This window comes from Gobio gobio (assembly GCF_949357685.1).
Source record: "Gobio gobio genome assembly, chromosome: 15".
Lineage (NCBI taxonomy): Eukaryota > Metazoa > Chordata > Actinopteri > Cypriniformes > Gobionidae > Gobio > Gobio gobio.
The window spans coordinates 42,975,948-43,001,487 of NC_137108.1; the positions used below are offsets into that span (position 1 = coordinate 42,975,948).

General features: G+C 38.0%; 4 protein-coding genes across 5 annotated transcripts in view; all 4 read right to left on the reverse strand.

The window, feature by feature from the left end:
- Positions 1-1,465, reverse strand: part of fxyd3 (FXYD domain containing ion transport regulator 3) — a 29,071-nt gene extending 27,606 nt beyond the window's left edge. For both annotated transcript variants that reach the window (XM_079836650.1, XM_079836649.1), the window contains exon 1: positions 1,304-1,465. The gene's annotated coding sequence lies outside the window, so the exon portion shown is untranslated. The remainder of the gene's footprint in view (positions 1-1,303) is intronic.
- Positions 1,466-2,262: 797 nt separating this feature from the next.
- fxyd11 (FXYD domain containing ion transport regulator 11) lies at positions 2,263-3,412 on the reverse strand (the record flags this gene model as incomplete). The annotated part of the gene is made up of 5 exons (XM_079838126.1): positions 2,263-2,342; positions 2,602-2,676; positions 2,810-2,824; positions 2,955-2,987; positions 3,379-3,412. 5 exons carry the CDS (start codon positions 3,410-3,412, stop codon positions 2,263-2,265), a joined length of 237 nt encoding a protein of 78 aa, XP_079694252.1.
- A 9,701-nt stretch (positions 3,413-13,113) lies between these two features.
- Positions 13,114-18,915, reverse strand: LOC307138135 (uncharacterized protein). The gene is made up of 5 exons (XM_079836285.1): positions 18,546-18,915; positions 17,833-18,008; positions 14,820-14,964; positions 14,619-14,741; positions 13,114-14,477 (listed from the first exon to the last, which is right to left on the reverse strand). Exons 1-5 carry the CDS (start codon positions 18,625-18,627, stop codon positions 14,422-14,424), a joined length of 582 nt encoding a protein of 193 aa, XP_079692411.1. The 5' UTR covers positions 18,628-18,915; the 3' UTR covers positions 13,114-14,421.
- A 1,549-nt stretch (positions 18,916-20,464) lies between these two features.
- hpn (hepsin) overlaps positions 20,465-25,540 on the reverse strand; it is a 30,459-nt gene continuing 25,383 nt past the window's right edge. Inside the window, exons 12-13 of the mRNA XM_079838056.1 lie at positions 22,304-22,468; positions 20,465-22,210 (exon numbers count right to left, since the gene is read on the reverse strand). Coding sequence (XP_079694182.1) covers positions 22,157-22,210; positions 22,304-22,468 — 219 coding nt within the window. The 3' untranslated portion in view covers positions 20,465-22,156. The remainder of the gene's footprint in view (positions 22,211-22,303; positions 22,469-25,540) is intronic.

Here is a 25,540-nt window from a genome sequence, read left to right on the forward strand (position 1 = left end):
TGAATCACTGTTCCAAAAACCACAATCACGCCCTTTCCAGTGGTTCATGGAGTGCTGTCTTTGTGCTCCCTTCAGCTAACAAACGTCTGTTTTCTATGAGCAGATCGTTCAATAAAACCAACATGCTGAAAATATGGCCATGAGCATCTAAACGTAACCCTTTCACTCTACATTTGTCCTTACTTTGTGATGGAAAACTGGAACGCTGATAAAAGCTAAGAGGTTAACCAAACAAAACGTGTTTTGAGACAGATGGTGGGCTTCATGATGCATCTCCAACTTTAAACACCACGTTAAACTTGTTTACTCCGTGAAGGACTGGACTTCATCCAATTTTCCATATTCACAGCCAGCTCATGATTTAGCCTCCTTGTTCCTTATTCAGATGTTCACAAATATAAATTTGTTACGTTCTCTCACTAAACTAAATGAATCAAATGTACAGTAGCAACACTAAAGATGTCCAAAAAAACTAAAATAATACCAAGAATTATACACATTATAAACAGTATTTCTACTTGTTGCAGTACCAGTAGGTTTATGTCATACGAAACACAACTGGATTTTGTTCAAATAATATTCAATGATGAAGGGATTATTTAAAGGCTGGTATGTTCAACAAAGAATTCATGTGCCTGTGATCTTTAAAAGTTACAGTGATCCAGGACGCAGCTGCTGTTCAGAGTGAAGCTGCATGACATTCCAGTTTACAAATCACTGGATGAAAACTAACTCATACAATGAGTCTGAGACCATCTTGAAGAGCCCTATATTTTTTTGTTTTGTCACAAACTGACCATGTGAACTCTTTTGTACAGACGGTCAGATGTTCTTGCTTTTATTGAAGCACAAGATGCTCTTTGTATCATTCTCAAATCATGCAGGCGAACATGATCATCATATTTTACTTATGCAACTCCACTGTCGCTGTCATTAAAGCAAAAGGGGGAGGAACCAAATACCACATTTAACTTATATTGTTATGCTTATAATTTGCTAAATTAAACGCAAAATGCAAAAACAAGTGCATTTTTAGTAGTGGTCTCAGATTTGTAGGTACTTTTTAGTATTACAAACATACTTTTTTCTTCTTTAAAGTGTCAAACAGACTAAGAGCTGGAAAGTATGTCAAAGGATACAAAGAGCCCACATTAAACAACAAGTATGTCGACAAAAATCCCTTAAAAAGTTTCTGAATGCATAATTATCCTATTTTAATACAATGAACTTGACTAAATCCATCAGACGTAACGTATATTTCAGTATACAAACATTAAAATGGTGTCCAGAATTGATTACTCACCTTTATCAAGGAGAAAGAAACTGAAACGTTGAAGTTTGAAACGTGTTTGTGGAGGAACCACCCTTAACACATGTAAAGATCTGATCTAGACAGACTGAAACCAACACCCCACACAATCCGCTCAACAGGTTGGCTCAGTCCTGAGTGGGTTGAGTTTTGAATGAAGGATCCTTTCTCTGGGAGAGCGACTCTTGATAGTTTTTTGTTTGTCGTGCACGCTCAGGCTGAATTGATTCTGCTGGGTGGACATAATGATTCAAACGGCTCTAAAAAGGTACTGGTAATTTTCTGCCAGGACCTTATACACTTTTCTATGGATTATTTACAGTGTACATGCCCTTTAAAATAATGTTCCAAAAGGGTGTTTTTGCAGCGATGTCAGAAGAAGTTTTTTTTTTTTGTGAAGAACATTTTAATAATTTAAAGAACCATGTTCCACCATAAAGAACCTTTTGTGCAAAGGTTCCATGGATGTTAAAGGTTCTTCCAAGATTGATTAACGGGTAAAATGTATATAAAAGTTAACAGCTATTATTATTGTTACTATCTTAACATTCCCCCTATGCTTCAATAATACATTTCGCATTTGAATCAGCATTTGATTCCACATATTATAAGTTATCCAGACCACCTACTGTAAAAAAAGACATTTTAGCTTGCACAAAGTCAGTATAACAGTCAAAATAACCTCAGGCATAAAAAAATGACTCCAAATGCATTTTTGCAGGCCCATAACTGAGAATCTTTATTAAAGCGCCATTTGGAGAGATTACTGAAAATGTATAGAATAATTCTACAAATTCAAAATAACAGCAGCTCAGTTTTTGGGGGCAGGAACTGTGTATATTGAATAAATTAAATAGTTGAAAAATGTTGAAACAATGGAAAAACTACATTGAAATATAAGTACAAGTGGAGCTAGTTAGCCATTTGAAGTTTCTAGACAGAAAAACCGTCTTCTACTCGATCAAATATCCAACGGAAAGTTTCAGCGGATGAAGTCCTTGATCCTTAGATTTTGCTTGCATCTTCTTCCTCCCTGTCAAAGAGATGAGGTACATTTTAAATAGTTTTTTTTCTCCCTTAATAATACAGTTTGATTCCAAAATGTACATAATTTTACAGAGATGTAAAAATTTAAGTGTATTTGATGCTGAGATCAGGTGACCTACTTTCTTTTTGGTTTGCACTGCCCCCCTGTGAAGAGAACAATCTGTTACTCTCTGTGAGCATATAATGTCAAACATAAGGTTTGTGTTGGGTAGAAAATGCATGTGTAAAAATTCAGAGCTACTTACAACACAAAACTGTAACCCCTCCTGCTACAAGCAGGCCTGTGAAGACCAAGCCCCCGATCCTCAGCGCCTCATAGTCTAAAAAGAGCAGCAGTCAGCAGCTAGCCAACTTTAAGACTGTTTAATATAGCTTAAACAATGATGAAAATATATTATATTTATTAAGTTTTTATTATTAGGGAATCATGAGCATCTGCCTCGGAATACTTACTGTAAACAAAAGGATCTGTAAAGGCAAAAGAGAGAAGAAAAGTTAGATCGCTCTTGAAAAATGCTGCCAGAAATGTTCTCATGGCATAAGACTGATAGGCTCAAAAGTTGAATAGCGATATAAGAAAGAAACGCTTCTGCCTTACTTGCTTCGGCTTGACTGAAGAGTGCCAAGAAGACTAAAGATTAAAATAAAGATTTGTGACAAATCACACATATACACAAAAAAGGAAATAATTAGTGACAAGCTAATAAAATATCAGACATTTGGAAAACTTTTGACTTGGACCAAGGTTATACACTGAAACATTGCAATCCTTTTAAATTGTATGTTAAAATTAAGTTAAAAACAAAATCATAGAATATATTGTGTATATGCAATGAGAACTTAATGCTATAAAAATACTGTATTGTTAACCATAATTGACTAAAAGCTATTTTTCTCCCATCAAATCATTAAGTCCAAGTATAAATGTGGATGGAAAGTCTCTTTTGAATGTTTGACCTTCAGGCCCAAGGGCACAGATCTGTCAGTGACCTTTACTGTGTACATAAATAGTCATGACTTACCAGTGAGGAGAACTAGTTCTGTGAGCTGCTTCATTTTTACCCCTCCTGATCAAGGACACACACACACACACACACAAAATAAATGAGACATTATATTGTTTTCTCCTAAAGGGATTGTCCACCCCAAACAATAAAATCTATAATTTACTCACCCATGTCATTCTAAAATCAATTTAATGATTAAATGGTGGGTTTTAAAACACCAAAAAGCACCATAAACGAATCATAAAAGTGATCCATACAACTCTTGCAAGTCAGAAGCTGCACTAGCTCTCTGATACAGGCATGACTTTATAGCAATGTCAGAAGTTTAACATGTGGGCGAATTGTTCGTGAGTCTTTTTTATGAATCATTTGATTCAGATCATTCTTGAAATGGACTGATTAACTGGAGTGGTAGATTTACAAGTGAATGACGGCTTAAATTTAGGTCTGTTTCCTACACAAAGCTTTGATAAGACTTCAGTTGTATGGACTTTATGATGCTTTTATTTTTTTTTCTGCACCCATTCAGCTTCATTATATTGAAAATAATGGCCAACGTTTATGTTCCTTGGAAAAAGTCATACTGGTTTGAACACCATGAGAGTGAGTAAATGACAAACTATTTTACAGAAACACTTAAGAACTTAAGATAAAACACACAATGATTTATTTTGAAATAATTGTTCAGTATACATCACTAACAAAGTCAGCGCCGGCTACTTGCAGCACTTATAATTAGATCTAATATGTTCCTTTCCCATGAGCAGGTCAGCGCTGAGATGCAGACTTATGAGACGAAGAATGTTTGTTAAGAAACTCCAGCTGTAAACGCAGCTGAGAGAAAACAGCTCTCGTGTTTTAAAAGTAAACATAGAAACGACAGGTCAACGCAGTCGGGACGCAGCGCGTTCCAGGACACTGCTGGTGTACCCTTGAACGCCTGGAGGTGTTTTGGAAAATTTGCCCTCCCACCTCCTATGGTTATGGAATCATCTTGGAGTGCTTTGGATCAGTAATTCAGCGCTTTCTTGATACACATGTTGCATTAATGCATCTTAAAGGCTAAAAATGACTACGATTATATATTAAAACATAATGTATGAATTTAGGCCTTTACTCTTAAAAAATGAGGTTCCAAAAGGACCTTTCAGTGCACACCTCTTAAAAGAAGAATTTTGTATCTTAGTTTAAAGAACATTTAAAAAATCTAAAGAACCTTTTTTGCACTATAAAGAACCTTTTAGTAGTGGGAAGGTTCTGTGGAGGTTCTTCATGGAACCATCAATGCCAATAAAAAACCTTTAATTTTGAGTTATTTACACTCATTTCATTTAAAATAATTCTCGAAATGTCCACAAATCTAAAATGCCTTGAGGTCACCTTCAGCTTTCGACTTGATTCTGGGAGAGAATGACTTCATAGCAATGTCACAACAGTGTTTAATATGAGCAAATTGTTATTTTGAGTGTTTTCTATGAATCGGTTGATTCAGATCATTCTTGAATCAGACTGATTCAGTTATCTTCTCACCTACTGAATTGTCCAGTCAGCCCAAATAACCTTTATTTTTAAGTGTCCCTGGGAACATGTACACAAATTTAATGTAAAATCAATATTTAAATGTCCACATATCTAAAATGCCACAGGGTCACCTTCAACTTTCGACCTGATTCTGAGAAGAGAATCTTTATCTAATAATTGTTTATTTTTAATTAAATTAATAACTTGGAGCATGGATTTTGTATTTAATCACAAACGGCAATGAATCAAACATTAATGAACATTTTCTAAAGATCCTCACTGGCATGCAAGCTAAATCAATAATATTACAGGAGGGAGTTCATTATTCATTGCATCATTCCCATGTCACATTTTGCACATAAAATGACCATCATCTTACCTTAGCAGAGGAACTGATGGCTCTCCGAGGCGGTAGATGTTGGATGAGGCTCCTCAAGTAGGCTAAACTCACAACCTTTCTGTCTTTTCTATAACCTTTAAAGATAACCCCTCCTCACTGTATACACATAAACAAAGCACAGCATATCAGATCGATGCATTTTGGGTGTGTGCATCACGTCATCGTATCCACTGTTTAGCCCAAAACATGACCTGCGTGTTGATGAATTACACACAGCTTAAAAGTTGTTTAAGATGGAGGCCAACATGAGTACACTGACAAATCAGTGTCCTTTAAACGTTCTTTACTAGAGGTATTAAAGCTAATGTCCTTTACCCTACAGTCAACAGTAATGTGACACTATGGGCATTTAGTGGGGGTGGGGGGGAACTCCAATTAAATTAAACATAGTATGAATTTTTTTAAATTATATAATATATACATCTTTTTACAATATATGTAATTAAATATAATATATGATTTAAATGTATATTAAACAAAAACATTAAAATAATATGAATATTATTTTTATAATTATATAATAAATATATTGCAAATATTTAGATATTATATATGTAATTATACTATATCTCATTATGGACCTTGCTATATCATTGAGATTAGAGATTTTGATAATATATAAAAAATATGAATAAGATATGAATCTGCATCTTTGCACATCTGCATTTGGCAATTTTCTGCCATTCTTCTCCTCAAATCCTCTCAAGCTCTGTCAAGTTGAATGGGCTGGTGGACAGCCATTTCCAGGTTTCTCCAGAGATGTTCGATTGGGTTCAAGTCCAGGCTCTGGCTGGGCCATTCAAGAACGTTCACAGAGTTGTCCATAAGCCACTCTTGCATTGTCTTATCTGTGCGCTTAGGGTCATTGTCCTATTGAAAGGTGAAACTTCTGCCCAGTCTGAGGTTCTGAATGCTCCGGACTTGGTTTTCATTAAAGGGTTAGTTCACCCAAAAATGAAAATTCTGTCATTAATTACTCACCCTCATGTCGTTCGAGACCCGTAAGACCTCCGTTCATATTCGGAACACAAATGAAAATATTTTTGTTGAAAGCTGATAGCTGAGAAAGGCTTCAGATAGGCCTCCATTGGCATTCAGTACACTTATACTCCCAAGACCGATAAAAGGCACTTAAAACGTCGTTACAAAGTCCATCTCACCACAGTGACTCTACAATAATCTTACGATGCGACAACAATAGTTTTTGTGCGCAAAAAAAATCACCTTTATCCAACTTGTTACTGCCTTCCGTGTGTGCCTCCACGACGCATGCGCGAGAATATGACGCAGATCCGGCGTTCGGACAGATGACCCAGAAGCGATTTGTTTACAATCAGAGGAAGACGCGCGTGTCTAAGCTGTTGGATTCTACATTGATCGTGCTTTAGGTCTCGGCGTAGTGCTCAAAATGTGGCTTAAGTGTGCATTTCATGGATTCCCGATCCCCGGCGCTACGTCATATTCTCGCGCATGCGTCGTGGAGGCACACGCGGAAGGCAATAACAAGCTGGATAAAGGTGTTATTTAGATTTTTTTTTTCGCACAAAAACTATTGTCGTCGCATCGTAAGATTATTGTAGAGTCACTGTGGTGAGATGGACTTTGTAACGACGTTTTAAGTGCCTTTTATCGGTCTTGGGAGTGAAAATGTACTGAATGCCAATGGAGGCCTATCTGAAGCCTTTCTCAGCCATCAGCTTTCAACAAAAATATCTTCATTTGTGTTCCGAACGGAGGTCTTACGGGTGTCGAACGACATAAGGGTGAGTAATTAATGACAGAATTTTCATTTTTGGGTGAACTAACCCTTTAAGGCAAACTCTATATTTTGCTGCTTTCCTTCTACCCTGATAAGTCGCCCAGTCCCTGCTGCTGAAAATCACCCCCACAGCATGATGCTGCTACCACCACAATTTACTGTTGGGATGGTATTGTGCAGGTAATGAGCAGTGCCTGGTTTCCTCCATACATTATGCTTGGAACTGGGGTTCATCCGTCTTGTTTCTCACAGTCTGAGAGTCCTTAAGGTGCTTTTTTTTGCAATTTTCAAGTGGGTTTTCAATGTGTTTTCACTGAGGAGAGGCTTGAGTCTGGCCACTCTGCCTTAAAGCCCAGATCTGTGGAGTGTTGCAATGATGTTTGTCCTTCTGTGATTTTTCTCCCATCGCCATATATGATCACGGAGTTCATCCAGAGTGACCATCAGCTTCTTGGTCACCACTCGAACCAAGGCCCTTCTTCATCGATTGCTTAGGTTGCCCAGAAGGCCCTCTCTAGGAGGAGTCCTGGGCTGCGTTTTACCAAAAGTTGATTGTAGAACAATTGCCAACAATGGTCTCTACGATCAACTTAGGCTTAAAATAAAGTCCTGGTTGGCCCTAGAGCGGGCCTCATCTGCGAAAGCGTCTAAAAAAATGGTCAAATAGGCACTATGCTTATACATTCTCGCCTAAAAAAATATTAACTACATTCCGTGACACAATAACAGTAGTAGGGGTGAGCGGGGCACAACCTAACGCGGGGCTAGTTGTAACATGGTTTAAAACTTTCCACAAACTTTCATTTTTAGACTTTAATTTTAAAACTTTTATTTTAAGCTGTCATATGGTCATTTTACAGTGTGCCCCTCACATGTTTCAATGTACCCCACCTATGGGGCATGTTGTCACATTTCTCTTCCATTCTTTCGGGGGGAAATTAAGAAAAAAAGTATACACTGTATTAATGAAACAAAACCACATTATTTGACTAGACGTGTAAAATAAATGTGGGGGAAAAAAATGCTCTGAACCTCGCGCCGTAACGGGAACACCTGAGGAGGGAGGGTGGGGGCTCAGGAGGAGGGCGTAGAAACAGACGGGAGAAAACAGGTAATCCAAAACAAAGAAAATCAGTCCATGGGGCCGTGGAAGGAGGAAGGAGCCAGTGGGGAGACTGGAGCAGGAGAAGCCAGGTGGTGTGCCAGAAACCAGCCAGGACGAGGCCCCAGGGCGGAGTCGATGGTGGGACGAGCCATGGAGGAGACGACTGGGAGGTAGACGACACCCTGAGGACGACCAACGGAGATGGAGCCGATGAGCCCCCACAAAGCTGATGGTCCAGGAGACAGAGGTGGCACCACAGCGAAGAGCACCCGAGGTGGAACCGGGAAACCAGAGGACAGCGGCTGAACTGGAGGGGCCGAGGACAAAGGCGGAGCTGAAGGGAAGGCGGAGCCAGACAAAGCCGCAGGTGAAGGCAGGTCGACGACTGACCAAGGTGGAGCCGGAGAGACGAGGGAGCCCGGAGAAGCCATATGGCCAAAGGTGTCCGGTGGAGCCGAGGGAGGGAGGAACCAGGGGGCGCCGAAGTGTTGACGGGCCGAGGCAGAGCAGGGGGCACGGAGGCTGGAGGTGGAGACAGAGGAACCTCAGTGCCGGACAGAGCTGGTGGCCTGAAGACACTAGGCGTGTCCACGTAGTGTGTGGGCGGAGCAGAGGGGCGGAAGGACAGCACTGAAGGGAGGACTGAGGAATAGACCGACTGAGGAGGTGGGAGAGGGAGGCTTGGTGGGACAGGGAGGCTGGGTGGGACTTCAGAGGCAGGAGACACTGGAGAGGCAGGGGTCTTTGGGAAAACAAGAGTCACAGGGAAAACGTCACCAAATCAGGTCTACCTCAAACACATTCCTCAGTTCTTCTATATAGCTGCCAGTAGCTTCCTGCAACTCATCCACTGCGGCGGTGTTGTGGGCGGGGCTTTCCTCCCAGCCCTCGAACTCCACAATAACTCCCTCCGCGATGTACGGTGTTGCCGGCTCACGCACCTGGTCAGACCTTGTTGGTGGTCCAGGCTCCGCGGCGATGACACACTCCATCCTTGTCCTCGGTACGGGCTCGTCACTCGCGGGTGGCCGGTCCCCACGGTCTGCGGGGGGCTCGGGCAACTTCTCCGTTGCATCACTCGCTGGTGGTGGTTGGCTGGTCTCTGGCAGTGGTGGAATGGGACTGGTACCGCTGTCCTCCTCAGCGGGGCCGATGGTGAGTGGGAGTTGTTGGATACCAGTACCCACTCCACGAATGCGGCGAAATCCTGCTTGGGACCTCCCGCTGGAACGCAAGCCTTCGACCGCTCGCTCAGGCCGGTATAGTAAAAAACACAGAGCGAGCGGTCTGGGAAGTGCGTCTGCCACGCAAGGTCCAAGAAGTCCCGTGTTTGCGCTTAGGGCTGGGCGATATGGAGCAAAAAATATATCTTGATATATTTTGCTATATCTCGATATACGATATATATCTCGATATCTTTACAGGAAAAATAACCCCCCAAAAACTAATAAGCCAAATACCACAAAGTCTTTTTTTTTATTGAAGTGCAAAGAGGTAGGCAGTTCATGTAGGAACAAAGTAGGGATGCAACAATACAGTAAGTCCACAGTTCAATACATACCTCGGTTTTTTTTACCACGGTTTTCGGTTCGGTTCAGATTTTTGCTATTCTATTCTTAGCCGAACAGCAAGAGCTTAAGGTGGAAAAAATAAAAAAATGTCTTTATTTTACTTAAAAGACTTGAAAAACCTTACTTAAACTTAAAACTTTACTTTTAAAAAACCTTGTACACATTCCTAGTGTACTGTATAATATAAAATAAATATATATTTATAAAGATTTACACTGGCAGCTCAGAGCTGTACAGCAACATTTAAGTATGAAATTGAATTAATATATGTAAAAATAAAACACTACATAGACTTACCTATAAAATATACATTGATTCTTATTAAAGCTACTGTATTAGTTTTTCAGTCAAGAGCCGTAAATGATTTTGTCTTTGTCTTTTGTTATTTTATTAACCACTAAAGGAATAGTTCACTCAAAAATGAAAAATCTGTCATTGATTACTCGCGCTCAAGTTGTTTTAAACCTGAATAAAGTTCTTTCTTCTGTTGGACATAACATATTTTGAAGAATATTGGAAACCAAACAGTTGCTGGTCCCCATTGTAGGAAATAATAATATGAACGTCAATCGCTACCATCAGCTGTCTGTGTTCAACAGAAGAAATTAATACAGGTTTGGAACAACATTAGAGTGAGTAAATAATGACATCATTTTAGAGTGAACTGTCCCTTTACGGACAAGCGGCAGCGTGTTCACTAGGCTGCCCTGCTGTCAATTTAAGACTTTCACGCATCTAATATACAGACACACGTCGATTTTACTTTCACCTTAGACATAACCGACTGTGTTTATGTTAACCTTGTGTGTATTTGACAGTATTAGCGCAGAAAGATTTAGTCCAGTAATCACTTGTTTGACAGGCTTTTAGTGCGCGCGCTGGGGAAAGCGCATGGTGCCCTACGCGCAAGGCTTTAAAACGCATGCAAATAATGAATTTTCATTCAAAAATAAAACAACTCAAATCAAGGGCATAGTAAGTAACCTTCTTCAGCAAGCAGTCTGTCTGCTGTTCGTCCGACGCCTTAAAACCGAAGTATCTCCATATAATGGAGCCAGTTGTTTTTAAGATGAGTTCTGTAGCCTCCGAGCTGGTTGCGAACGCCGCCATGACAACACGCGAGGGGAGGGGGAACAAAAGCAAGGAGGCGGGGGGCGGGGGGCGAGCGGGGGCGAGCACAGCACAGAGAAGGCAAACAAGCAAAGTAGCGGAATCAGAATTAAATATAAACAATATATCGATATATACGATATGTCAAAATCCATATCGTGTTTAAAAAATATCTCGATATATTTTAAAAATCGAGATATCGCCCACCCCTATATGCGCTTCCAGCGGACGGTCTCCCTGCTCCAGGCAGAGCAGACGAACAGCGGGAAGGGCCATGGGAAACGGGAAAAAAAAAACAAAGAAAAGAGAAAAACGCCACGAACGAAAAACGGTTTCGGTCGGTTCTTCTGTTACAATTACGTGCTGGCAATGAGCTCATGGAGACAAAGGAGAACAGGCAACAGGAACTTTAATATGAAACTCAGGAAAACACTTGAACACGTCTAACATGAAACGAGAACCGACAAACACAGAAGGAGAACTGAGAACTAAATGCACAGGGGCAAATGAGATAATGGGCAAGACACAGGTGATAGACATTCTTAATTAACAGGACACAGGTGATGGAATGAACTCATAAGGACAATGGCGGGAAAACTGAACAAAGGAACATGTGACAACTCAGAACACAAGCAAAACAGACTATGTGACAATGTGACAAGTGAATTATCTTGAGTTAAAATCAGAGAATCTGTAGAAACTTTACATGATCTGAGTAGTGTGTTGTCTATATGACTCTGTGTTCACGATACAAGTAATCAAAAGTAAAAAAAACAAAAAATCATTAGTAGTGACGTTCAATCACAGTTCATGCTCTGAATTCTGCTTCATTTCAGCATAATTTTTTTAATGCATTCATATTCATTAAACTATATTTGTATCTTTATTTTAACATCTAATACATACATTTTCAGACATACACATGCTGCTTAGTTGTGAGGTTCCACAGATGTATCTTCATTTCTTCTTGACAAGTTACTTGCAACCAGAGCAGTCTTCTTTTGGTTTCTTTTTATTTGGTTGCAAAAAACTACACAGCAATGTTTTTGATGCAAAAATAGACACATTTATTGGGTATTTCTCCCCGTTTTCCTTAAAGGAATGAGTAACGATGAAAGCGGTGCTTTTCCACCACTTGAGGGCATGGCATACTTTCCGACTATATCAATAAACCCCACCCTCAAGACTGACTGACTGTGTTAGGCATCGGTAATTCAAGTGCAAAGGGGATTGCGATTCCATTTGAATTTTGTGAAGGTTGTGGCAGGACGCGGAGGAAGTGAAATGGGTGATTTTTCTATTTCTATTCCAAAATGGCAGGGTTATAACTCATAAGTCATTGTAAATGCAATTGCAAATGGACTTTGCATTTCCACTTGAAATTTGGCAGACATGCTACATACACGGAAAAGAAAATCCAAAAGCAATTGCAAATCACTCATTTGTTTTTCCATTATGTCACAACATATGCGTGCACAAATTGGAAATGCAATTGCAAACACGATTTGCAATTTCTTTTGAATATTGTCTGGAATATCATCATTCCATATGTAAAGGCAGGCGTCCCAAAACTTTTGCCAATATAGTGTATATATAGGAGATTATTTAAACAATGTTTTTCATGATTGTTCAGTCCATTCTATTTTGATTATAGCGAGATGAGCACATTTGCAGAAGTTCACATGCAAAAATTTCTCGAACCAAACAAGTGTAAGTAATGTCAATTTTTTAGGGTGTGCACTTGAAGAATCATCTTAATCACTGCAAAGAAAACAACAACAAAATGATGTAGGTTTCCATCTCATCTCTCATCCATCTCAAGCTCTGATAAACTCCAGCAATAGGTGGATTTTTTTACAGTACCCATTACAATCATGTACAATAAGAACAAAAAACTGCCCTACTGCACCATTACAGAAAAAAATATGTTTCCTAACCACAGTATTTAAGAGTGTGCAGGCAGGCAGGGAGGAGCTGCTCTCCAGGGCATCTCCAGCAAACGCAGTCATCTGAAAGATTTCATGTGGAAAAACTGTCAGTGAATCCACCGCTTACGTGACTCTTTCATTAGTATTTGTGCTGTGATGATGTCTTGAAGACCATAAAAACAATAATAATAATTAAAAACTTTTTTTTTTCTTCAAACATTGAAAAAAAAAAAAACAGTTGGGAGTCGTAGAAACATGAGTAAATGCAATGAATTCTCACATGCCAATTTATTTGATTGACACACTGTATACACATTGTACACACTGTAGAAAAACACTACACATCTGCCACTTGTTGGTTTCAGTTTGTTTTATTGTATTATTCTAAAATGTATTCTCACTGGGGTCAGACTGACCCCAAACAAACATCTCTATACATGATAATCACCTTTATGAAAAGTACATCCTGATAAAACAGTGTAAAAGTCTCAATAATGCTACTGGGTTTTGATGAGGTTAGTGGAATATATTACACAAATCTGAATAGAAGATAATAGGTTAATTTAGAAGTCACTATCATTATTTTATGCAAACAGCATCAGAGTCTCTGACAAGAAAGTGATGTCATTCTCAAGAGAACAGTAATCTGATTCGAAATGCAGAATTGAGAATTCTTTTCATCTACATTATCAATAATGTTTACATTTTTAATCGTTATGAGCACATTCTGAAAATATCATATAGCATTACATTTAAATCTGACTGTAACCTAAACCAGATAGAGAGATGATGTTGTGTGCTGTAATGTGACCTCTTGTGCGTTTGCTGGAGCACATATGCAAATACCCAAAGCTTCAAAACAGGCTCAAATTCGGCGTTTCTGAGAGAATCTTTAGAAACTAAACTAAAATGCTCATGGACTGATATCTACAATGGAAAACGTAGCAGAATAGAAGCACAGTCGTTCCAGGGTGCAGAGAACCACCTGTGTCAATATTGACCCATCTACTATTGATCTACTCGGTACAATTCAAAAGGCTCAGTTTGTGTCCTGTATCCTTAAAGCAGTATAAAACGAATGTAATTAACAACTTAAATCGGTCAAAGCTGTGTCATTTACATTCAATAATAAAAAAAAAAAAACCCAACTAAAAAAGCGCATTTCGTAAACAGTATAGGTATGACAATTACATAGAGTACTTGACTACTTATTAAACAGAAGATCCATAATTAAATAATCTGATCTTTGTTTTTGTAAGATAAACATTATGGAAAAGTGGAGTTGCTTGATGCTTAAAGTGGATTAGCCAAAAAGGCCATATACCTAGATCAATATCTCTTTGTTTTAAGGGGAAGGTTAGTGTTAGAAATAGGAACACAGCTGTTAGAAGAATGTTCCTTCATGACCAAAAAAAGGATGTTGAACCAGGAACATGTCCTATTCGAAAATTAATGATGTGAACAGAATAATGAAGACGCCCCCTATTGGACAATATTGAAACCTGCAGAAGCAAAGGCCCTTCTTGCAAATCTATGGTATAGAAGATAATTGTATGTTGTACAAGATAAAAGTATGTTGTATATTACATATATTATGATATTTGTGCTATATTATTACAAACCCTTCAAATCCACATTTGTTTATAAGAAGCATGAGAGGGGTTTCAGTATTGCTTTGCTTGCGATGTTTGCACGTCATCTTGGATTCCACCCACGGACACTAAAAACGAAGAAAAACGAGACCAAAGTTTAGAAACGACCTGTTTGTAACTTAACATGTCTCAACGTTAATTAAATACATTCAAGTCAGTCAAACATATAGAACCGAATGTGCAAATGACATGAGCAACGAGAAACTTACTGAAGCATTGCTGCACTCTCTCGGATCTTTTCAACAGGACATAAGCCACAATGATGGTAATGAGGCCGCCTAAGAATCCTCCAATCCCGTATCCGATGATTTTCGCATAGTAAGAATCATTTGCTGAGAGACAGACAGAGAGAGACATGAAGGCAATTGTCTGTTTACTCGTACACACACTTTAAATTGCTAGTAACATACCGTATACATAAAGGGTTCCGACTTTATCATCAGCACCGCTGGCCCTGCACAAAAAAACAGTGCCGTTGTCATCTTCTGATGTTCCTGAGACTTCCCAAACAGCTACATCTCCACCGGACTTTTTATAACAGTACGCTTTCATTGACTGAGGAAAGGAGAAAGATTTATGATCATTTAGGGGCTGTGGAGGCCATCCGCCACTGAATAAAACAATTTAAAATGTAATTGCGACTTTTTATTGCAACAATTCGGACTTTCTATACCAGTTTACATCTCGTAATTATTTTTTCCCCAGAATTACAAAGGGACAACCTAAAGGGACATAGTGAAGGGATAAAAACAAGATGGAAGAAAAAATAATTGTCAATGCCTTTTGTGTTCTCTTGCGAAAACTTGCAAGAAACTTTGCATTTGCTCACGAAGAGCTCAAAATGTTTTGCGAGTGAACACAAAGTTTCTCTGGGGAACGCTAAATGTTTTGCGAGTGAACACAGTTTCTCTGGGGAACGCTAAATGTTTTGCAAGTGAACACAAAGTTTCTCTGGGGAACGCAAAATGCTTTGCGATCCACCGCAATGTTTCTCTGGGGAAAAGGTTTTGCGAGCGAATGAAATGTCTCTCGTTTCTCTAGGTAACGCAAAGCGTTTTGCCAACACGCTCTCACTCCTTTTCGTCACATATTGACGCTTGGTCAGGACCCCTTGGGTGTCACTTTTTAACGTACCCCTTTAGCGTAATTTTCTGACGCACAGGGTACTCCATTGATTTCGCATTTAATTCTTTGCATTTGTAAAAGCACACATGATTTTATGAATATTTATAGGCTACTTTTATATTTTGGAGCAACTAACCCCACTCCTACCCTAAACCTACCCACTTCTAAACTATATAAAACACGTAACAGGCAAATAAAAGTACAGTCACTGGTATTTATTGCAAAAACTGGCCAAAAACAGTATAAAAGTATTAACTCATGTTGCATTCCAAGTCTTCTGAAGTCATACGATATCTTTGTGAAGAACAGAGTTTATTCTAATGTTTTAATCGCTGAAATTATGATCCAACCTGCCGCTCCGTGAGCACACACACTCCACTCAGTTATACTCATTCAAATGATACACACGACTCCTTAACATGGCGCGATCGGTCACGAGACACGAGAGCCAATGGCATTTTTCAATCAAAGCTGACGTAATGACGCAATTGGTCACGAGACCAATGCCAATGCTGTCAAAGCTGACGTAACGTTTCTTCGGGCAGCAATTTTTGAAATGTGTTCATGATCTTCGGCGGATGGACTCGACGCTGATCGCTTTTGGGGATTTTCTTCACACAACACTTGGAATATTTGTACTTTTTGAATAAATTGTGGCTGCAGACGTATCTGCCTGTTATATCCTGTTTTTTATAATACACAAATGGTTAGGTTTAGGGATGGGGTTGGATTACGTGTTCAAATGTCTCTGAATAGCGTAAATAAAAAAAATTAAAATGTAAATAAAATTATGCTGGCTTATTAAATTGAGAATCACACTCCATGTCATAATGGCAAAATCATAACCCAATATATAGATTCATCATGACGATAACCATGCCCAAAAGCGATCAGCGTCGAGTCAGTCCGCTGAAGATCATGAACACATTTCAAAAATTGCCGCCAGAAGAAACGTTATGTCAGCTTTGACAGCATTGGCTGTCATCTCGTGACCAATTGCGTCATTACGTCAGCTTTGATTGTAAAATGCCATTGGCTCTCGTGTCTCGTGACCAATCACGCCATGTTAAGGGGTCGTGTGTATACTGCGCGTCGGAAAATGTCACTAAAGGGGTACCCTGTGCATTAAAAAGTGACGCCAAAGGAAAAGTGACGCGAGTGAACGCAACGTTTCACTGGGGAATGTCAAGTTTTTGCAAGCGAACGCAACGTTTCTCTGGGTAACGCAAAGCATTTGGCAAGAGAACGCAAAGCTTTTTTACACGTTTTGCGAGTGAACATGAATTTTCTCGGGGGAACGTAAACGTTTTTGCGAGAGAATCCAAAGTTTTCAGGGGAACTCAAAACATTTTGTGAACGAAAGCAAAGTTTCCGGGGGGGAATGCAACATATTTGCAAGGCAACAAAAAAGCATTGAAAAATATTCTTTCACTTTAACTTTTAGGGGCTCCGTAATACATAAACTAGCAATTACAAGAAAATGTCAGAATTGTGAGCTGACTTTTCTTAAAATTGGACTGTATAACTTGCAATTGCAATTCTACAGAGCCCCTAAAGGGACATGATGGTGTGTTCCCCCGAGAAACATTTGCAAGAATGCAAAATCTTTGACATAATCTCTTTTTTTTCCCACCATGTCCCTTTAGGGGCTCTGTACAATTATGACTTTTTCCATGCAATTGCGAGTTAACATCTCGCAATTCTGAGGGAAAATAATTATTTTTCAGTGCGCAAACAAGCTTCCATAAGGGCCATATATAAAAGATACACCATTTCTTATTCCATTGTCTAATACAATGATATTTTAATATATATTAAGCATTACAATTAAAAACGACACATTCCATACATTTGTGACACCCATGAAGTGACATCATTTGGACACTTTCTACAGCATTGTGGAAAGTGAAGTAAATAATCAAATTTCTTTTTTTATTATTGTACAAATTGTAGTGTTGGCTGCTTTTGTCAAAAAGGGGCTGCTTGCCTCACTCATTTAAACCTGTTATCCAAGTTATTGTAGAAATAAAAAAAAAGAGTTTTGAGCCAAATTTAAAAGCGTCCCAGAATGCAGCACATGAATGTGCAGAGCTGTAGGCTAATCTAGGCAAAGAGGGGCTACTTTTAAAGCAAGTTTTGATTGTTGATCTCAGCATTTGTGTTGTTTCTTAGTTTTGACGACACCATTATTATGCAATGTTGAAAAGAGTCAAAATAAAGATTTAGTAGGAGTGTCCAAACTTTTGCTTGTGTACAGAATGTGCACCACAATAATCGAAAGAGAAGTCAGTTCTTCACCTGAGCGGGTAAGTATTTGGTTTTGTCTCCTGGACAAAGCACTGAATCATTGACCTTTGAACCCATGATGTATAATCGAATGCTTTGAGTTGGCAGGCCACTGTAACCACATTCAGAGGTGACTGTTTTCCCGGTCTCCGAGGTCACATTTTGTGGAAGTACAATGGTTGAATATGCTGAGGAGAGAAACAACAGATCACAGCGTAAGCAGAAGGACATTGCTAATTTGACTAAGAAATGATTAACTTTTTGCCTATTCTAATGGCCACACCTACACTCTTAAAAATAAAGTTTCTTTATTGGCGTCAATGGTTCCATGAGGAAACTTTGACATCCATGGAATCTTTCCATTACACAAAAGGTTATTTTAAGAACTGTTCACTAAAAGGTTCTTTAGGGAACAAAAAATGGTTCTTCTATGACATCACTGTGAAAACCCCCTTTTGGAACTGTTGTTTTTGAGAGTGTATACACAAAATAGCCAGTAAAGTCAACAAAATCAACATAAAAGATCAAATTAAAGGGACAATTTTAAAATACTCTCATTTCGACAATACAATTACGACAATTAAACAATACAAAGGTTTGAAAAATCCTTCTTTACCAACTGCTATTCGTTACAGCTTTTCAACTTTCGAGTTTAAAAGTCTAGGACCTTGAACTATCCAAGCACCCATCTTTCATAAGCATTAGAATGAAATATGAAAACCCACCATTTGTAAGTGAAGCAAACTGCAGCACTAAGATCAGAAGCTTCATCAGGTGGACAGCGGTTTGGATCTTCATCCTTCCCATTTCATCAGTTGTCACTGGGCCACGAAAAGCCCTTTCTGCTGGTGTAGTCCCTCGGGCGATAGTTCAGGAGCGGATGAAAGCAGTGCTCGTTCTCAGTGGAGACTGTGATGAAAACACTGTGGATGACGGAGGATGCTCATTTGCAAGGAAATCTTCCAAGAGAGTTTTAGGCTGGGCTGGGGCATACCCTTTTCCAACCTTCACAACAGAGCGCGTCACTCTCTTTACTCTGCTTAGCACTGATTTCTTTATGCTTTCCCTTTCTCCTGGCATTACCATTTGAGTATAAGGCATTTTACTGCCAAAACAGTGAAGATGTAAATGTACATCAGCCATAAAGACACATTTTTTCCACCCAACCTTCAGGATGCTAAACTTTTATGAATGAAAGAGTACATGCATTCAGATTTGATACGTGTTGCATTCATTTGCACAAACCTATAATAAACAGGAGAATAAAAGAATAAGAAATTAAGAATGAAAAAGGTGTAAAGTAGAGCTGTTAAAGGGTTAGGTCACCCAAAAATGAAAATTAGCCCATGATTTACTCACCCTCGAGTCATCCTAGGTGTATATATGACATTCTTCTTTCAGACGAATAAAATCGGAGTTATATTAAAAAAGTCCTGGCTCTTCCAAGATTTATAATGATTGTTGCATTGTTTATGAAGTCCATAAAAGTGCATCTATCCATCATATAACTGCTCCACACAGCCCCAGGGGGTTAATAAAGGCCTTCTGATGTGAATCGGCGCGTTTGTGTAAGAAAAATATCCATATTTAAAACTTTATAGACGAAAATAACTAACTTCCGGCGGATTGCCGTATGCATCGATTTACGGCGAAAGATCAACCCTTGACGCATGCGTATTGACGAACGCAGAAGCCCAGAGGATGGAGTAAAACAAAACACGTTCATAAATTAGAGTCTAAAACGAACTTTTTTAAAGAGAAATGGCGGAGGATTTCAATATAAGAGAAGAGGGGCTTGAGTTTGTTGCCCAGCCCAATCCACGAGAGGCGTCAAAGCTTGTGAGGCTCCTGTACATCGCGTCAGGGATTACTCTTTTAGCGCAAGTCGAATTGCGTACGTTTTTCCGCTGGAAGTTAGTTATTTTAGTCTATAAAGTTTTAAATATGGATATTTTTCTTACACAAACGCGCCACTTCGCTTCAGAAGGCCTTTATTACCCCCCGGAGCCGTGTGGAGCAGTTATATGATGGATAGATGCACTTTTATGGACTTCATAAACGAAGCAACAATTCACTGCCATTATAAAGCTTGGAAGAGCCAGGACTTTTTTTAATATAACTCTGATTGTATTCGTCTGAAAGAAAAATGTCATATACACCGAGGAATGACTTGAGGGTGAGTAAATCATGGGCTAATTTTCATTTTTGGGTGAACTATCCCTTTAACATGATTGCACAATCCCAGGCATATTATAGCCATTGAATAAATACACATTATAATCTGATATAGCCATGTGAAATAATAATACATATACACATCAAATCCGCATATTAATGATTTCTAAATGCGTATTGATGCTGAAAACTTAGCGTTTATCACAGGAATAAATTACATTTTAAAATATAATAAAAAAAACATTTCTTTCAAATTGTAATAATATTTTACAGTATTAATGTATATTTGATCAAATAAAAGCAGCATTGGTGAGCTTCTTTCAAAAACATAAAACAATCTTACCAACCCCAAACGTTTGAACAGCAGTGTATTTATAAATATAATTTATATATTTAAAAAATGCTGATGCTTTTATATCCAGTTTCTAAAGCACAAAAGTAACCACACATGTTTATTATTTTTTTTATTAAAAAATTATGTCTTTATTTCAGTATTTAAAAGGCATATATTAAAGGGCAACATTTACTGTAGATTTAGTTGAAAAGAAAAAGCAATCAGATTACTGTATGTCAAGTTAGAATTTCTATATTGTACATATATTCATATCAGCTACTTTCATGAACAAAAACAGAACAATAAGCATATAGAATAAGAGCTAAATTGTCTTGTTTGACTTTTATTGTTATTCGACAGGCTACTAAATTACTAACAGGTGTTATTCAGAAGGTTATGGTACAAAATCTGGATAACAATATAGCAGCTTAACATAAAATTAGACATAAACTTGAATTAAACAGTGCATTGCATAGTAAAGCTATTCATATATGTACATCAACATAAGCAACAATACTGACCGCCACAGCAATGAGTTTATTCATACTGCTCTCTAAACCAGTCTTTGGTTTGGATCTTATCAATGTTCAACACAGAAAAGAAGAGAAAATAAAATAAAATACATGAAGGTTTCATGAAACATTTTCAAATGTCACTGTGTTGGCCATTTAAATTTACAAAACCTATTTAAGTACATATTTAACCATGGCACACTTCACAGAGGCCTGTATTATTCAGTAAATCCTACTTATAGGTTCATGTAAAGATTTGACTTATATGCCTTATTATTATGTAGCATATACTTTTAATGTACCTGTGCCACTGGTAAACAAAATTGAGATAAATACTGTAGATTGAGATAAAGTCCTCATCAGATTTAGGATTGTGGTATTTTTCTTGCTGTCTGGAGTACATATGTCATTTGTAAATCATTGTATTACTTAAATTAAGATTAAGAATTATTCTTTTTCTTGTCTTGGTACCAAACATTCTGTACAAACCTGCAAATAAACTAGGATAAAAATATCCTTGAATGTTTTACAAAATATTTATTATTTCATTTATGTTTTTGTGTGTGTGTGTGTGTGTGTGTTGTAATTTTGTAAGCATATTGCATAGTTGTGTTTGGAGTCAATTGTTTCATTTTTGGTATCAGCAATTGTGCGGACATAATTTTTGGCCAGGCTGTCATACAAAGAAATTATGAGTGCAGGCAAAAACAAGAGAGAACCAATGAAATATTAATAATTGATTATTTTGTAGTCAATGTTTGTTTTTTCCTGTTAGCACATGTTAAAATATCTCTGTTAAAACATGTAGCTGTAATTGACCAAATCATTTTGTCAGATAAATACCTTAACCAAGTTTAGCATTTTTTTTTTCTTTCCTCATATTTATAATTTAAAAGTATTAAATATTTTCCTCATATTTTTTGAAGGTATAATCAAACTTTTAGGGTCATTAAAAACAAATATCCCCTCCAGACATCACGTTTGGCCACTACTGTGTGTGTGTGTGTGTGTGTGTGTGTGTGTGTGTGTGTGTATTGGTCAAAATTGCCAATTTGATTACCATATATCTTATTCTTACTTTGGAGACAGAGTTTAAAAACAAAAACATATTTTATGGTAATTGCCAGCATCAGAAATGGTTCTTGACCTCCATGAGTCAGATATTGCAAAAGATATTTGTCCTTGAGACAGGTTGATCATCACAGAACATCTGATCCACATCAGACGTCTGATCTCAGCCACAGATCCGAGCAACCAATCTGACCTCAACAGGCAATATTTCAGTCTCATTTAAAACATTTCCCACTCTAAATGACTAGGGTGTAACTGCTCGTGCCATTTTGTGCACTCCTGGGGAGTTCTCATACATCTATGGAGGTAAATGTGAGAGAGAAGTAAGGTAAAGTTTGTTTTAATGATATATAAGCTAATGAAAGTGTGCCAGTCGTCCTGCATCACTCACCCTCATTGCTGTAGAAATCCAGGGCAGAAAGCGTGACACACGGGTGTAAACGCCGGGCTTCTTGGCCATGGCGCAGCCTGTGCCCCAGCTTACCACCCCCAGCAAACGATAGCGGCTGGTCTTAGAAAGGACATCCGCTGCTACAAAAGGACCACCACTGTCCCCCTGACATCATATGAGAGATGATATGTCATATCAATAGATGGAAGCAGGTAGTTTTCTAAAACCATACGTTTTAGACAAAATTTTGGGTGAACTAGGTTTTAACTAATTGTAAAGTATTGCTCATTGTTAATGTTAGTTATTGTATTTACTAATGTTAAAAAATGGGCCTTATCGTAAAGGGTAACACTTTACCATAAGGTTGTATTAGTTAACATGAACTAACCATGAACAACACCTCTATTCAGCATTAGTTAATCTTTGTTAACGTTAACTCACACATATATTAATGCATCGATTCACATTAACTACGCAATTAGTGAACATGAACTAACCATGAACAATGCCTGTAGCTTTGCTGTTTTTGTAAGGTTATCTTACTGTACATATTTACATTAGTTTACGTAGCAGTTGACACACACTAAGGATGAACATTTCTAACTCACATCTTACTCTAAAGGTAAAAATGCAGTTGTGTACTTATATTATTAAACAAAGCATGTATTAGTGTTTTTTGAGAACCTTATTATCAAGTGTACGCCATTTCAACATTAACTGATGTGTTAACTTTTGTAGGTTCATTACAAAGCAGTAAATAATAATACATGTTTTGTTAATGGCAAGTCATGTAATAAAGAGTCTACAAATGTTAGTAACACACCAGTTAATGTAGAAATAGTGTACACTTTACAATAAGATTATCAAAAACCATTAAAGAGATTAAAATAAAGCCATCTTTTTCTCACTCTGCTGTTGTTCCAGTGCCCTATGTCCTTCTATCTTTTTCGGACCTCAAAAGCAGAAATTTAAACAAAAAAATAGTCTTGCACATGCTCCTTCCTATAATGGCCGTGAATAGCAACCAGGCTAAAACATTACAAAAATGATACAAAAGTATCATGCAATGATACAGTGAGACGCGCGCCACATATGGAAAGTGTTCAGGAGGCATACTATAAGGTTTTTTTGAGAAAGAAACTGTATTTTTCAGTCAAAACACTGAGCTCGGCCGTTACTTTGTGTGTGTTCCTGTGAGGGTGTGCGAGCCGTCAGCAGCCGCTCACGCCATGTTGTCATGACAACTGGTAGACAACATTCACTTCAGGAGGTTTACCTTAATATTAGTTTTATTGTATTATTTCTTAGCATATACCTTATAGAAAAGACGAGAGTCACGTGTTTCTATTGAGCCTGATTTCCTAAAAATGGTGCGTGTGTGTGCTTTTCCTGGGTACCATGACAACAGTGCGAGTTATAGTAAGCATGAGCGGCTGCTGATGGCTTGCACACACTCACATGAACACACACAGAGTAACGGCTGAGCTCAGTATTTTGGCTAAATAATAAGGTTTCTTTCTCGCAAAACCTTATAGTATGCCTCCTGAACACTTTCCATATGTGGCGCGCATCTCACTGTATCATTGCGTGATACTTTTGTATCATTTTGTAAAGTCTTAGCCTGGTCGCTATTCACAGCCATTATAGCGCGTGCAGGACTATTTTTTTTAATTTCTGCTTTTGAGGTCCGAAAAAGATAAAATGACATAGGGCACTGACACAACAGCAGAGTGAGTAAAAGATGGCTTTATTTTCAATTCAGGGTGAACTATCCCTTTTAAACATGCATCGTTAATGGTAAGTAATGTTAATAATAGTCTCAAATGCTAGTAACACATCAGTTCATGTTGAAATAGTGTACACTTTACAATAAGGTTCACAGATTCCATTAATAAATGCTTTGATGAATGTAAGAAATGATAGTAAAGAGCATATAAACTTGAACAAACTATCCGCTGATGTTCAGATGGATTCCATTTTAGAATTATGTTTACCAAGAGCCCAAAATCAATGGCTTATTAAATAATGTTGATAAAGTACACGACAGCATTTTTACCTTTAGAGTAAGATGGTGAGTTAGAAATGTTCCTCCTTAGTGTGTATCAACTGCTACGTAGACTAATGTAAATATTGACAGTAAGTTAACCTACACTGTTAAGCTACAGGCATAGTTCATGTTAACTAATTGCACTTTTAACATGAATAGATGCATTAATATATGTGCGAGTTAATGTTAACAAAGATTAACTAATGCTGAACAGAGGTTAGTTCATGTTAACTAATACAACCTTATTGTAAAGTGTTACTCTGTAAGGTTGCCTTTATTTTAGTACTATTATATACTATTATAGTATTTTGAATAGCTTTTTATTTGTAAATTTTAGTCTTTTTCCAGTTTGTTTTAAGTTTTAGTAATTGCTCGTCATTTTGGTTAGTTTTTAAAAAAATATTTCTATTTAGATTTATTTCATCTTTAGTTTTTGTAATTCAGCTTATTTTATTACAGTGAGTGGCCAAGGCTGGTCTTACAGAGGACCACCGCTGTCCCCCATGAGAGACGATACCATAACTGCTCTCATACAAGTTCACAATTCCACACAGCCACTTGCTCATTAGTTATGAATGTCTCCCTCTAGTGGCTGTGTTCAGTGCTGCTCAGATGTAGACCAGTGGTTTTCAATCCTGGTCCTGGGGATCCACCGCTCTGCACGTTTTTTTATGTCTCTCTTATCTGACGCACTTATGCTGCGTCCCAATTCGCATACTATCCATTCTAAATAGTATTTGAAACTAGAATTAGTGTGACCCAAATCGTAGTATATTGAAATGAGTATTCCAAAGATACCCGGACACTGTACAACTGTCACATGGTTCCCTCAACAAAATCCAAAATTGTCCATCAAGATAATTTTCACAGATGAACACAACTTTTATTAATTTTGAAGTCTAAATGCAGTCGCCAGCAGTAAAAAGCTAAAAACGAACTACACCACAGTCCCACAAATTCAACGTCACCTTCACTAAGCTTCCAACAACTCTTTCAGTTTTTATCTAAAAACATTTTCCCAGACCATTTGAGTTAGAATAGTTTATAAGAGCACAATTATAAGCATGAGGCTGTAAATGCGACTGAGTTTACCTTTTCAGCGTGATGACGTTTAATCTCCCTGACTGCCTCAGTAGTCCCGTTTAGCCACTAGTAAGCAACTGCCTTTTTCATGACACGTAACACGTAAT